This window comes from Tigriopus californicus, chromosome 9, assembly GCF_007210705.1.
Source record: "Tigriopus californicus strain San Diego chromosome 9, Tcal_SD_v2.1, whole genome shotgun sequence".
Lineage (NCBI taxonomy): Eukaryota > Metazoa > Arthropoda > Copepoda > Harpacticoida > Harpacticidae > Tigriopus > Tigriopus californicus.
Window position 1 is genome coordinate 5,121,774 of NC_081448.1, and position 12,235 is coordinate 5,134,008.

Below are 12,235 nucleotides of genomic sequence, written 5' to 3' on the forward strand. Positions count from 1 at the left end.
AAGTAGTTAAAATTTGGCGCCAGTTCCGATTTACTCAGCCTTCCACTCTTTTTCTCATTGCTCATGAACCTCAGTAAGTACTAAGTAATCTGCGTTTGTAGTACGATGAACCACAACTGCCAAGTGCCTATGGGCAGCTATCGATGCTATGTACTAGTATGTAATAGTACTAAGTACTACTAAGGCAACGGAGAAGAAAGAAAGAACCTCGGCCAAGACAGGCCGAGAATGACTAAAAGAGAAACAGAGAGGGAAGGAGAGAGAGAGAGAGAGTGGGCCTAGTTGGCGAGACCTTTGGCCAACCAGCAGACATCGCAGAAGAAAAGAAACGTTACCACATACATCAACGAATTTGAACACACAGAGTGAGTTGTTATTTGTGACCAAGTAGGCCTAACTTGGCTCGAGCTAGTCTGGCCTGCAGACCAGAGCATCGAGCTAACTGGAACAAGTAAGTGTGGTTCGTCTTCCATGGGAAATTAGTGGCCGGAAATCTTGATCCCGCTACATACGACCACTACCAGATTGCACCAACCAACGGAGCAATTCACGCTTGACCAACGACGACACCTTTCATTGTTTTGTAGCTGGACCCGAGTTTTGGCACCATGGCCATGGTGGGCGTTGCTAGCGCTAAGGCCAAGGTGCTGTTCAGCAAATTCCATCATCGCAAAGATGCACTTCCAATTTTGCCCATTTCTGTCCATCAAACTCCAATTGGCGCTTTTCCCAATGGAGCTCCCCAACCGAGCAAGATACCTGTACTGCTGTATTACATCAGTTGTGTGTTTTGCGTGATCGCATCAATAATGATTGTCCAATCGTTTAGACTGGCCAAGGTAATAAGAAGCAATCCTACATATCTAATCGTAGCGGGAGAAAGTACGTATGTTACGACCGAATTATGATGTTCTCTCTTTAGTCCGATGATCGCGAGCAAATCTTGCATATGGGTCTGGGTTTGGCTACCACTGGCATCATTATAGGCATCATCATGAACGTGTTGAACAAACGAGAGAACAATAACTTCATCCGGTATGTCTCCTATCAGGCGGAAGCCATGAAGAACGACCACAACTCTCGACAAAAGTTTAACGAGGCCGGCGAGTGCTTCCCACCCGAGGCCACCGGTCCCAATGGACTTCGTTAAGTTGACCTGGTTCTTCACAAACATGGATCGATGGATCGATCTATTCAAATTGATCAATCATCATATTCAAAAGCCCCCACAAAATTCTCAAAGCACTGCATGCACGCCATCAGTTATAAAAACATTTGAAAAGAATTGTCAGAAGGCTCGGCAACACGTAAAGATTCTTGAGTTAATAAACAAATTTGCTCCTTCATGGAACTTCGGCTTTTTTTATTTACAGAAATATGAAAAAATCTTTTAAACGATGTGTTTTGTAGTGGTAATATTTGGCTGCGACATATCTCGAGAGGCAAAAAGAAAAATCTGGAAGGTCCAGGAAGTCGTATTTGTTGGAATAGGTCGAGGATGGGTTGTGAAGGTACATCATTCACCAGAGATAACCCTCTGAGCTAGAAGCTCGGTCAAGTGATAATTGTACCAAGGAGAGCGAACGGGGGACTCGGGAGTACTATGCTTGCTTGTCGGTCAGCCAGTAGTGCTATGTACTGAGAATAGCGGGCTGCTTTGGAGTGTGGTATGGACCTGGTGGAATTTATGCAGTTTGGGATTTTGGTTGTAACTAGTGCTTTCCAATTTGACGGGGGGAAATGAAACGAACTGTAGATGGATCTCTTGATCTTGGAATTTCTAACCATGACAACAATCGCAAACAAAAGGAGACACTTTTATCATCTCCATAATAATCATAATAATAATTATCATCATCATAGAAAGAAGGACAAGAGCTCATGGCCCCCTCTGGCTGCCCTCGTGGCCACATCTCTATTACTTTCCGGTGAGGGGAATTTCTTCGCATTGGTTAGATGAGTGTGGGTGTTTTTTATGTGTGGGTGTGAAGGTCAAAAATTCCGAACGAAAAGAAGGCGGTTCTTTTATTCGTTCGCGGGATTCTCGTTGCTTTCGCTCTCGCGTCGCGAAGTGCTCTCGGCTTCTCGGGGCTTGGCACCCCCAAAGATAGTTTGGGTTTGCATAGTTTCGGCTAATTGATTAACCGGGTCCTTAACGGTTCGTGGAAGTAGCTTGAGTTTGGGTCGACCGGCCGTATCCTCTGGAAGGTAAAGAAATAGACACACGTCATGGTAAGTCACTGACTTTTCCGGGTCTTAAACAACGCCATTCAATCTTACCGGCCGTGGGCTCTTTAAAATCATCGTACTCCTTGCGCCGACTACGATCCGAGTCCCTGCGATCTCGCTTGCCAAAATTGCTATGCGTGTTGCCCTGGTTGTTGTCACGATAGCCGCTTCGACCACCCCCGTAGCCGCCTCCTCTTCGGTCATCGAAACCGGCCCGGCCACCGGCTCGCCCACCTCGTCCCCGCATACCACCTCGGTTGCCATCGCGGTCGCGTCGGCCCTCGGCGATATCCACCCGAATGGGACGTTCTTCTAGCAGAGCGCCGTCCAACTCCAAGGCTTCGAGTAGACTCTCGCGGTCTTCGAACTCGACGTAGCAATAGCCCTTGAACTTGTCAGACTCGCGATCTCGCACCAATCGAATACTGCGAACCTATCCGGACACAGAAAGTGTTCTTTGGTGTCCATCCTTGTTTGATCCGACATGGCCATGGATCAAAAAGTCTTACCTTGAGAGTCTTGAACATGATGTCGATATCACCCTGGACGATGCCATTGGGTAAGTTGCCCACGAAGGCCGTGTAAGGCGGTTCATCGGGAATGGGTCGCTGACCGCCACCGCCGCCGCCCCCTCTGTAATACAAATTCAAGCCTTCAGTTCAAGCCTCACTGACCAGTGACCACCGGGCCTCAATCCGCCTCAACCCGCCTGCCCCGCACCGCCAACTTTAGAGTCAAGTGCCGGGGCGGGTCAATGGCTGGACCGGGCTCACTCACCTATAATCATTGTATCGGCCAGCCATGCTAATGCCGGGCCAATCCCGTGGATACCTCTAACCGATCCAACCAACACGCCACCCGCAGGCGGGCTCAACCACCGCACACACGCCGACCAAACAATCCCGGAACACACGCGCCCGCCGCTCACCCTCAACCGCAGCAGGATAACTCGGATCACACCGGCCCAGAATCAATGGCACAAGACGATACAGACGACACACTGGGCCCGGATGGCGACTCGAGGATTCACGGATTCGCGGATTCACGGATTCACGGGCAGATTGGGATCGGAAATGTAGCGTTCTAAGCGTGCACACGCGACTTCTTACTTCTGCGCTGCTTCACCAAGCTGGCCAGCCAGCGGCCTGCCCAATCCTGCCTTCCCCAAAGGAGAGACCAGAGAGATCCACGCTCTCGCCAGAACGGACGGGCACGGCTCAGTTGAACACATGCACCACAGACTGTGGTGCATACACACACACTCATACTCAGGGTGACTGGCAGGTTAGCTGACAAAGAACACAGAGGGTGGATGAAAAAATGCTAGGTGTTATTTACAGATATAATCTGATTTAATTCTGTCACGAGCTTGAGGTCGATACATCGCAAGGAAATAATGGAGTAATGATGATAATATAAAGAAGTACAGGGCAATGATGTTTTTCTGACCTTTGGCCCTGCCCAAGGGGGTGATCCCATCCATAATTCAAGGTCAATCCCCAGGCCATTGGTCCTTTTCATTAAGTGGAGGGCGCCCCCTCTGCTTCGTCCAGGTGCGGACAAACAAACGTAGAAACGAGAGAATACGCTCTCAGATACCGGACTTTAGCCAGAGATCATTGAATGAATCATTTGTTTCCCCAAATACTGTGACACAACAATTAAGTGACCAACTCTTCTGGGAGACGCTTTCCATCCTCTATGGATGAGATTCCGAACAATTATGACACACAAATAAGATTTAAACAGGAAGTTGTATACTATATGATTGATAACTTGTCCAAACTGACAATCATAATTTCTAACAAAAGAGTTCTAAGAAAAGCTCAGTTTAGTTAAAATACCTACATGATGTCAAACATCTTAGAGCGTTTTATGTGTTTCAACGTTTTTTTTGTTCCCAAGGCGAGGAGGGGGACAAGAATGAAAGACACTATTATTTGGTGCGTGTCCTCCAAGAATTTTAGCAAAAAATGCCAAACACCTTTTGTATGCATAACATTTGATTTAAAAATGTCCCCTTTATTTCAGGTTTGGTCGGACGAGACTCTTTAAATTTGTCTACTTTTCTTTACAATTGCCGGCCGGGAAACTGAAAAATCCAAGATCAGCCCCAAAGGAATTTTGCTCCCAAAAAACTTCTGCTTTCCCATGTGGTCGCCCTGTACTTTCAGCTAGGCGGGAGTCCCAGCAGACTAGATCAAGACTCGCTCGCCATCAGGGACGAATGGGCAGCAGTCAGGCCAAAACAAACGATGTCTTAGACCAGGATGACCAAAGACCAAGGGATGACCTGGTTATTCGTTCGATTTGTATTTGTTGGTTGGGCATCATGCCATTGGGATTGTTATGCATTGTGATTGAGATGAGTTCAGGCGTTCATGGTAATGCTGATTGATGCAATATGTCGGTTCAGTCACTCTTCGTTCTTTATCAACGACTTGATTCTCTGTCAGTTGTGAGCACTCATGCACCCCAAAAAGTGATGAATTAATCATCCTGAAGCTAAATGAGACAAAGGTAATCCGTCAATTGCATTCAGTCCCTGTGTGTTCCGTATACACATTTAATTTTCTAAAATTCTAGTGAGGATGATCTTCCTCCTAGCTTACAACTCTTTATAGTGTGACTATATAAAGAAAAGAAAATCAGGATGTTTGTTTGTTCCAGCCAATTGATTGTATACTTCAACGTTTTGGTCCAAGGACCCGGCCTTGTGTTGTAATAGTGGCAACCCTGTTCTGCACTGGACTCAAAAACAGCCGTGGGAGCCAACTTTTAGCGTGACGGAATGAATTCCGTCTATTTAATTTTTAAACGAGAGCATTGGATATGCCTATATATCTTCTGTATACCTATCCTATATTGCGACCCAACTTGGTGCTTTTGATGAATCAAAATGACGAACGAACGCCCAATCATCCAAATTGGGGCCGTTCTCGAACTAGTATTTCTGAGATCCGGCCAACATCGATCATCTGGGATGAAGCGATTTGGTCAACTTGGTGGGTTCAGGCCCATTCAGCCGAGTTGCCCGGCTGGATTTTCCAGGCCAAACAATCGGAAACCGGGGAGGCCAGGCCAAAATCGGCCTTTTCCGCCCGACGATACATGTGCTCTTCATAAGAAACACGTGCGCCATGCCAAAATGAGGGGCACACGAGTAGGTCCAAACCGGGCAGTACGATAGCCTTCATGACTGAAAAAGGCGGAACCATCGCAGGGGCAGTAATTAATAGCTAGGGTGTGGATCGTTTCAAAAGGGTGAGTCTGACTCCCCTCCATCGTAGACAGGACCGTGGTTGACGGGGCCATACAAGAAAGAAACACCTCTGGGAAGAAGTTTGACCATGAATGGTTCCCCTTATCATAGAGGGATCGAAACGTGTTAGAGGGAACCCATAACTCATTACAGAATGGGGTCTTGGGGCCCAACAGACGCAATTTGGAGCCTAGCCCGTCAGCCATGAGAAAATGGTTTGTTTATTGACGTTCAGCTGCAAAAGCGAGCACGCTGTTTTCACGACCACTCTGGCTGGCAGGGCCTCGAAATTTTGCCCTTTGGCGAAAATCTTGCGCTTTTTGCCCTGACTTCACCTGAATATTTGTTATGGGCAAATGCACTAGAAATATGTAAAATGATACATCAAACCCTGCCAATAACCGCAAAAATACGAAGATAAAAACTGGTCGAGCTTTTTCAAAAACATCACGCACTTTTTGTTCTATCATCATTCATGACATAAACGAAAAGCTGTCGACCATACTCTAAAATAGAGCAAGGGACCTAAGTGCCTGAAATATGGGTGTTTAGGTTCAAGCACAAAAAAATATGCCCAAACCCAGTTGAAAAGGAGGACTCAGCCCAGTACCTGAGTTTTACTTAGCCATCTTCATATGAATTCAAGGCTTCGATTCGATGGCCAATTTTTTTTCTTTGGGGCTGGGTCTGACATTTGGGCATTTTTCCCCTCTTATTCGAAGGCAGCACTGTCGGCCAATCGGTGAGCGAGATTCGTTTTGAAGGGTCGGGAGCCGAGCTTGATAGCTCTTGACTGCTTTATTGCTGGAAACACGTGGGACCAGGCCTCCCATCGTAGACCGTGATTCGGGGCGGAACTGACACCATGAGCCAGCCCAGCGTGCCCGCGGCGGTGCCCAAAGAGGTGATGGACGCGTTTTGGAAATTGGGCGACACCAAAGATCCCATTCGTTTGGCGGCGGCCCAAAAGATCGTGGCTCACGCCCAGAGCCTCAAGCTCTCAGCGGCCCAGGTGAGATCAGCGCCTGGCAGACGAGACGCTCGCCTTGAAAGTCAGGCCATGAGCAGGCTACGGGCCTCAAACGTTCCTCGCCGTCTCGAAAAGTTGGAGGGCTGGACTTGGAACAGGAGAGGATCCGGAGCTGGGACAATCAGGATCCCAATGAAAAGCTTATAATTGTATAATAATGAAGCTCCAATTGTGGGGGTGACATGATGGAGGATTGATTATCTTTTGGTAATACGGGCATGAATGTGTTTTTTCGCATGATGAGTGATTCTAATTACGTAGTTATCAATAGTTCCGGTGATGAACCCTGAGCCAAAAGTTACTTGTGAAATGTAGCCGTGATTTTGGGTCCTTTTTTATATTCTGTCAGCATGTGACTGGAGTGAGAAGTATTAGGAGTGGATCTACCAGTATTAATTCTCCACTGGAAAGGTTTAAAGCGGTATTTTTCGTCAATTCGAATTCCCAATGGTTCATTGACGTTTAAATGAAACTTATATTTAAACACACTATACCATCGTAGTCCCGTGATAGTGATCGATATTCCATGACAATCGCGCATTTGATTGTCTATCCTCAACGTTAGGCTATTGAATCGTACTCGCCCAAGAAAATGGCAGGGCTTTTTTTGCATTTCAAATCAGTCATGAATTTGTAGGGTTTAAACCTCTCTCGATCGATTTGACCACTCACTGCCCGGAATGAAGGTCAATTTTTCAGAAAATGAGTCAACTTTGTTCTGGTTAAAAGTCAGCGTGTAAGCTCAGTTTGAAGGTGGGTTGTCTCTACAAAATCATGGGAAAAAAACCAGAGGCATGGTCTAATTTGTATTCTATCATGCTTTAATCGATTTTCGGACAAAATGGATCATGCTGACCTTGGCCACGACATTTCTATCCATGGACCCCCCCAAGTGTCTCAAACTCATTCATCCCAATTTTTCCTTTGTTTTGACAGCCGGTGGATCAACGTCAGGATTACGTACTAGGTCGTCTAGTCAAAGGTTTGGGATCGCATTCACGGCGTGGATTCTACGTGGCCTTGCACGAAATTCTCAAGAATACCGGATCTGAAGGGGTGGCACGGGTCAAGCAGCTCATGAAACAACATTTAGCGGTCAAGGGATCTAAAAGCGTAAGTATTGAATTTTATCCAATGCCTAAGGANTTGTCTACTTTTCTTTACAATTGCCGGCCGGGAAACTGAAAAATCCAAGATCAGCCCCAAAGGAATTTTGCTCCCAAAAAACTTCTGCTTTCCCATGTGGTCGCCCTGTACTTTCAGCTAGGCGGGAGTCCCAGCAGACTAGATCAAGACTCGCTCGCCATCAGGGACGAATGGGCAGCAGTCAGGCCAAAACAAACGATGTCTTAGACCAGGATGACCAAAGACCAAGGGATGACCTGGTTATTCGTTCGATTTGTATTTGTTGGTTGGGCATCATGCCATTGGGATTGTTATGCATTGTGATTGAGATGAGTTCAGGCGTTCATGGTAATGCTGATTGATGCAATATGTCGGTTCAGTCACTCTTCGTTCTTTATCAACGACTTGATTCTCTGTCAGTTGTGAGCACTCATGCACCCCAAAAAGTGATGAATTAATCATCCTGAAGCTAAATGAGACAAAGGTAATCCGTCAATTGCATTCAGTCCCTGTGTGTTCCGTATACACATTTAATTTTCTAAAATTCTAGTGAGGATGATCTTCCTCCTAGCTTACAACTCTTTATAGTGTGACTATATAAAGAAAAGAAAATCAGGATGTTTGTTTGTTCCAGCCAATTGATTGTATACTTCAACGTTTTGGTCCAAGGACCCGGCCTTGTGTTGTAATAGTGGCAACCCTGTTCTGCACTGGACTCAAAAACAGCCGTGGGAGCCAACTTTTAGCGTGACGGAATGAATTCCGTCTATTTAATTTTTAAACGAGAGCATTGGATATGCCTATATATCTTCTGTATACCTATCCTATATTGCGACCCAACTTGGTGCTTTTGATGAATCAAAATGACGAACGAACGCCCTATCATCCAAATTGGGGCCGTTCTCGAACTAGTATTTCTGAGATCCGGCCAACATCGATCATCTGGGATGAAGCGATTTGGTCAACTTGGTGGGTTCAGGCCCATTCAGCCGAGTTGCCCGGCTGGATTTTCCAGGCCAAACAATCGGAAACCGGGGAGGCCAGGCCAAAATCGGCCTTTTCCGCCCGACGATACATGTGCTCTTCATAAGAAACACGTGCGCCATGCCAAAATGAGGGGCACACGAGTAGGTCCAAACCGGGCAGTACGATAGCCTTCATGACTGAAAAAGGCGGAACCATCGCAGGGGCAGTAATTAATAGCTAGGGTGTGGATCGTTTCAAAAGGGTGAGTCTGACTCCCCTCCATCGTAGACAGGACCGTGGTTGACGGGGCCATACAAGAAAGAAACACCTCTGGGAAGAAGTTTGACCATGAATGGTTCCCCTTATCATAGAGGGATCGAAACGTGTTAGAGGGAACCCATAACTCATTACAGAATGGGGTCTTGGGGCCCAACAGACGCAATTTGGAGCCTAGCCCGTCAGCCATGAGAAAATGGTTTGTTTATTGACGTTCAGCTGCAAAAGCGAGCACGCTGTTTTCACGACCACTCTGGCTGGCAGGGCCTCGAAATTTTGCCCTTTGGCGAAAATCTTGCGCTTTTTGCCCTGACTTCACCTGAATATTTGTTATGGGCAAATGCACTAGAAATATGTAAAATGATACATCAAACCCTGCCAATAACCGCAAAAATACGAAGATAAAAACTGGTCGAGCTTTTTCAAAAACATCACGCACTTTTTGTTCTATCATCATTCATGACATAAACGAAAAGCTGTCGACCATACTCTAAAATAGAGCAAGGGACCTAAGTGCCTGAAATATGGGTGTTTAGGTTCAAGCACAAAAAAATATGCCCAAACCCAGTTGAAAAGGAGGACTCAGCCCAGTACCTGAGTTTTACTTAGCCATCTTCATATGAATTCAAGGCTTCGATTCGATGGCCAATTTTTTTTCTTTGGGGCTGGGTCTGACATTTGGGCATTTTTCCCCTCTTATTCGAAGGCAGCACTGTCGGCCAATCGGTGAGCGAGATTCGTTTTGAAGGGTCGGGAGCCGAGCTTGATAGCTCTTGACTGCTTTATTGCTGGAAACACGTGGGACCAGGCCTCCCATCGTAGACCGTGATTCGGGGCGGAACTGACACCATGAGCCAGCCCAGCGTGCCCGCGGCGGTGCCCAAAGAGGTGATGGACGCGTTTTGGAAATTGGGCGACACCAAAGATCCCATTCGTTTGGCGGCGGCCCAAAAGATCGTGGCTCACGCCCAGAGCCTCAAGCTCTCAGCGGCCCAGGTGAGATCAGCGCCTGGCAGACGAGACGCTCGCCTTGGAACTCAGGCCATGCATGAGCAGGCTACGGGCCTCAAACGTTCCTCGCCGTCTCGAAAAGTTGGAGGGCTGGACTTGGAACAGGAGAGGATCCGGAGCTGGGACAATCAGGATCCCAATGAAAAGCTTATAATTGTATAATAATGAAGCTCCAATTGTGGGGGTGACATGATGGAGGATTGATTATCTTTTGGTAATACGGGCATGAATGTGTTTTTTCGCATGATGAGTGATTCTAATTACGTAGTTATCAATAGTTCCGGTGATGAACCCTGAGCCAAAAGTTACTTGTGAAATGTAGCCGTGATTTTGGGTCCTTTTTTATATTCTGTCAGCATGTGACTGGAGTGAGAAGTATTAGGAGTGGATCTACCAGTATTAATTCTCCACTGGAAAGGTTTAAAGCGGTATTTTTCGTCAATTCGAATTCCCAATGGTTCATTGACGTTTAAATGAAACTTATATTTAAACACACTATACCATCGTAGTCCCGTGATAGTGATCGATATTCCATGACAATCGCGCATTTGATTGTCTATCCTCAACGTTAGGCTATTGAATCGTACTCGCCCAAGAAAATGGCAGGGCTTTTTTTGCATTTCAAATCAGTCATGAATTTGTAGGGTTTAAACCTCTCTCGATCGATTTGACCACTCACTGCCCGGAATGAAGGTCAATTTTTCAGAAAATGAGTCAACTTTGTTCTGGTTAAAAGTCAGCGTGTAAGCTCAGTTTGAAGGTGGGTTGTCTCTACAAAATCATGGGAAAAAAACCAGAGGCATGGTCTAATTTGTATTCTATCATGCTTTAATCGATTTTCGGACAAAATGGATCATGCTGACCTTGGCCACGACATTTCTATCCATGGACCCCCCCAAGTGTCTCAAACTCATTCATCCCAATTTTTCCTTTGTTTTGACAGCCGGTGGATCAACGTCAGGATTACGTACTAGGTCGTCTAGTCAAAGGTTTGGGATCGCATTCACGGCGTGGATTCTACGTGGCCTTGCACGAAATTCTCAAGAATACCGGATCTGAAGGGGTGGCACGGGTCAAGCAGCTCATGAAACAACATTTAGCGGTCAAGGGATCTAAAAGCGTAAGTATTGAATTTTATCCAATGCCTAAGGATCTCAGAGATCCGCCAATTTGGTCGAACGGTTTCGCCGTCGGGTTTCCCGAGACCGATCTCGTTGACCTCGCTCCAAAAGGTCCGTCGCCACGTCCACCAATTTCGGGCTTTTCTTAGCCTTCGTGGGCTTGGTCTCCGGAGCTTTGGTTTTGACCTTCACCAATCCTGGTTTCATGGATTGGACATGATTCTGAAGTTTTTGCCAAGCCTCGAGATCGGAACTTCGAGCCATCTGACCGACCCGTACCTCCTTGGTCAAAGACTGCAATCCCATTCGGGTTTGACCTCCTTGATGTTGAACTTCGATTCGCAAATGCTCGATCTCGGCCTTCAAGGCCTGAATTTCTCGATGAATTTTATTGAAATTGATTGAAGCCTCGGGCTTTGAGCTTGAGCCTTTTTGGGGGGTCTTGACCGACTTGGCGCTTGAATCTCGTTTAGTGCTACGAGAATCCTGCTTGGTTTTTTCTGCTTTATTTAGGTTCACATTGGCTTCCACATAAAACGTTCGTTCGGTCTCTGGATCCTCAAAGGGGTCCTTTTCCGTCGAGTAACGCGGATTGTACCGTCTGATTCGATCGAATCCGTTCGGAGAGGTCATTGTGGAAAGACCCGGCGGCAAAACAGCTAGCTACTCGAGAATAAAGACCGGACACACAAAATGATCACCTTCTGTAACGCGTTCTTGTTCTTGGTTTTAGGAAGAAGGCGATGCGTTTTGCGGTCAAATGCTGGGGAATGGAGCCGTCCTGAGATCGGGCGTGGCTTCGAGTGAGGAAATCCAGGAATGTATNAAGACTGTTCTTAAGAAATTGAATTCAATTAAGGGGAATGCCTAAGAATTTCCTAATTGTTCAATGCAAAGAGGAGATAATTGCGAACCTGGAATTCCAAAGAAAAAAGAAAATGTCAACAGGCAAAAACAAACAAATAATACGGTTATTGAAGACACAGTTCTAATCAAATGAGGAGTTCGTTTTGCAGTCATTTAAAACAACATTATGAAAGGTTTTATCCGGATCGTCAAAAGATTATTGAATTCTTGATATCAGTGATCACCATATCGTTATTACGCAAAATATACTTAAATATTTTTTACTTGTAACATATCAGTGATCACCATATCGTTATTACGCAAAATATACTTAAATATTTTTTACTTGTAACATTTCCATCGGTTTAC

The 12,235-nt window shown here is 46.1% G+C and overlaps 4 protein-coding genes across 5 annotated transcripts in view; 3 read left to right on the plus strand and 1 right to left on the minus strand.

The window, feature by feature from the left end:
• Positions 1 to 148: 148 nt before the first annotated feature.
• Positions 149 to 1,351, plus strand: LOC131886323 (uncharacterized). 2 transcript variants are annotated; one of them, XM_059234614.1, is made up of 3 exons: positions 149 to 365; positions 588 to 839; positions 923 to 1,351. In XM_059234614.1, exons 2-3 carry the CDS (start codon positions 609 to 611, stop codon positions 1,148 to 1,150), a joined length of 459 nt encoding a protein of 152 aa, XP_059090597.1. In that variant the 5' UTR covers positions 149 to 365; positions 588 to 608; the 3' UTR covers positions 1,151 to 1,351. The 2 variants fall into 2 exon arrangements, with proteins under 2 accessions (XP_059090597.1, XP_059090596.1); XM_059234613.1 differs by having other exon boundaries at positions 150 to 451.
• A 406-nt stretch (positions 1,352 to 1,757) lies between these two features.
• Positions 1,758 to 3,366, minus strand: LOC131886321 (eukaryotic translation initiation factor 4H-like). The gene is made up of 4 exons (XM_059234611.1): positions 3,007 to 3,366; positions 2,739 to 2,862; positions 2,281 to 2,662; positions 1,758 to 2,201 (listed from the first exon to the last, which is right to left on the minus strand). The coding sequence occupies exons 1-4, from the start codon at positions 3,030 to 3,032 to the stop codon at positions 2,026 to 2,028; spliced, it is 708 nt and encodes a 235-aa protein (XP_059090594.1). The 5' UTR covers positions 3,033 to 3,366; the 3' UTR covers positions 1,758 to 2,025.
• A 2,849-nt stretch (positions 3,367 to 6,215) lies between these two features.
• Positions 6,216 to 7,874, plus strand: LOC131886664 (uncharacterized). The gene is made up of 3 exons (XM_059235063.1): positions 6,216 to 6,503; positions 7,458 to 7,634; positions 7,785 to 7,874. Exons 1-3 carry the CDS (start codon positions 6,357 to 6,359, stop codon positions 7,872 to 7,874), a joined length of 414 nt encoding a protein of 137 aa, XP_059091046.1. The 5' UTR covers positions 6,216 to 6,356.
• Positions 7,875 to 9,598: 1,724 nt separating this feature from the next.
• The window catches only part of LOC131886312 (uncharacterized), a gene marked incomplete in the record, with an annotated part of 6,465 nt that continues 3,828 nt past the window's right edge, over positions 9,599 to 12,235 (plus strand). Inside the window, 2 exon segments of the mRNA XM_059234602.1 lie at positions 9,599 to 9,884; positions 10,843 to 11,019. Coding sequence (XP_059090585.1) covers positions 9,738 to 9,884; positions 10,843 to 11,019 — 324 coding nt within the window.

Excerpts from the sequence above, each read along its gene's own strand:
- LOC131886323 (XM_059234614.1), top strand. The coding sequence starts at position 609 with ATGGCCATGGTGGGCGTTGCTAGCGCTAAGGCCAAGGTGCTGTTCAGC. Across the intron at positions 840-922 it reads AATCGTTTAGACTGGCCAAG|TCCGATGATCGCGAGCAAAT; the intron begins GTAATAAGAAGC and ends TTCTCTCTTTAG.
- LOC131886321 (XM_059234611.1), bottom strand. The coding sequence starts at position 3,032 with ATGGCTGGCCGATACAATGATTATAG. Across the intron at positions 2,863-3,006 it reads GGCCGATACAATGATTATAG|AGGGGGCGGCGGCGGTGGCG; the intron begins GTGAGTGAGCCC and ends TTTGTATTACAG. Across the intron at positions 2,202-2,280 it reads TTTTAAAGAGCCCACGGCCG|AGGATACGGCCGGTCGACCC; the intron begins GTAAGATTGAAT and ends TTTACCTTCCAG.
- LOC131886664 (XM_059235063.1), top strand. The coding sequence starts at position 6,357 with ATGAGCCAGCCCAGCGTGCCCGCGGCGGTGCCCAAAGAGGTGATGGAC. Across the intron at positions 6,504-7,457 it reads TCAAGCTCTCAGCGGCCCAG|CCGGTGGATCAACGTCAGGA; the intron begins GTGAGATCAGCG and ends TTGTTTTGACAG. Across the intron at positions 7,635-7,784 it reads CGGTCAAGGGATCTAAAAGC|CTAGGCGGGAGTCCCAGCAG; the intron begins GTAAGTATTGAA and ends CTGTACTTTCAG.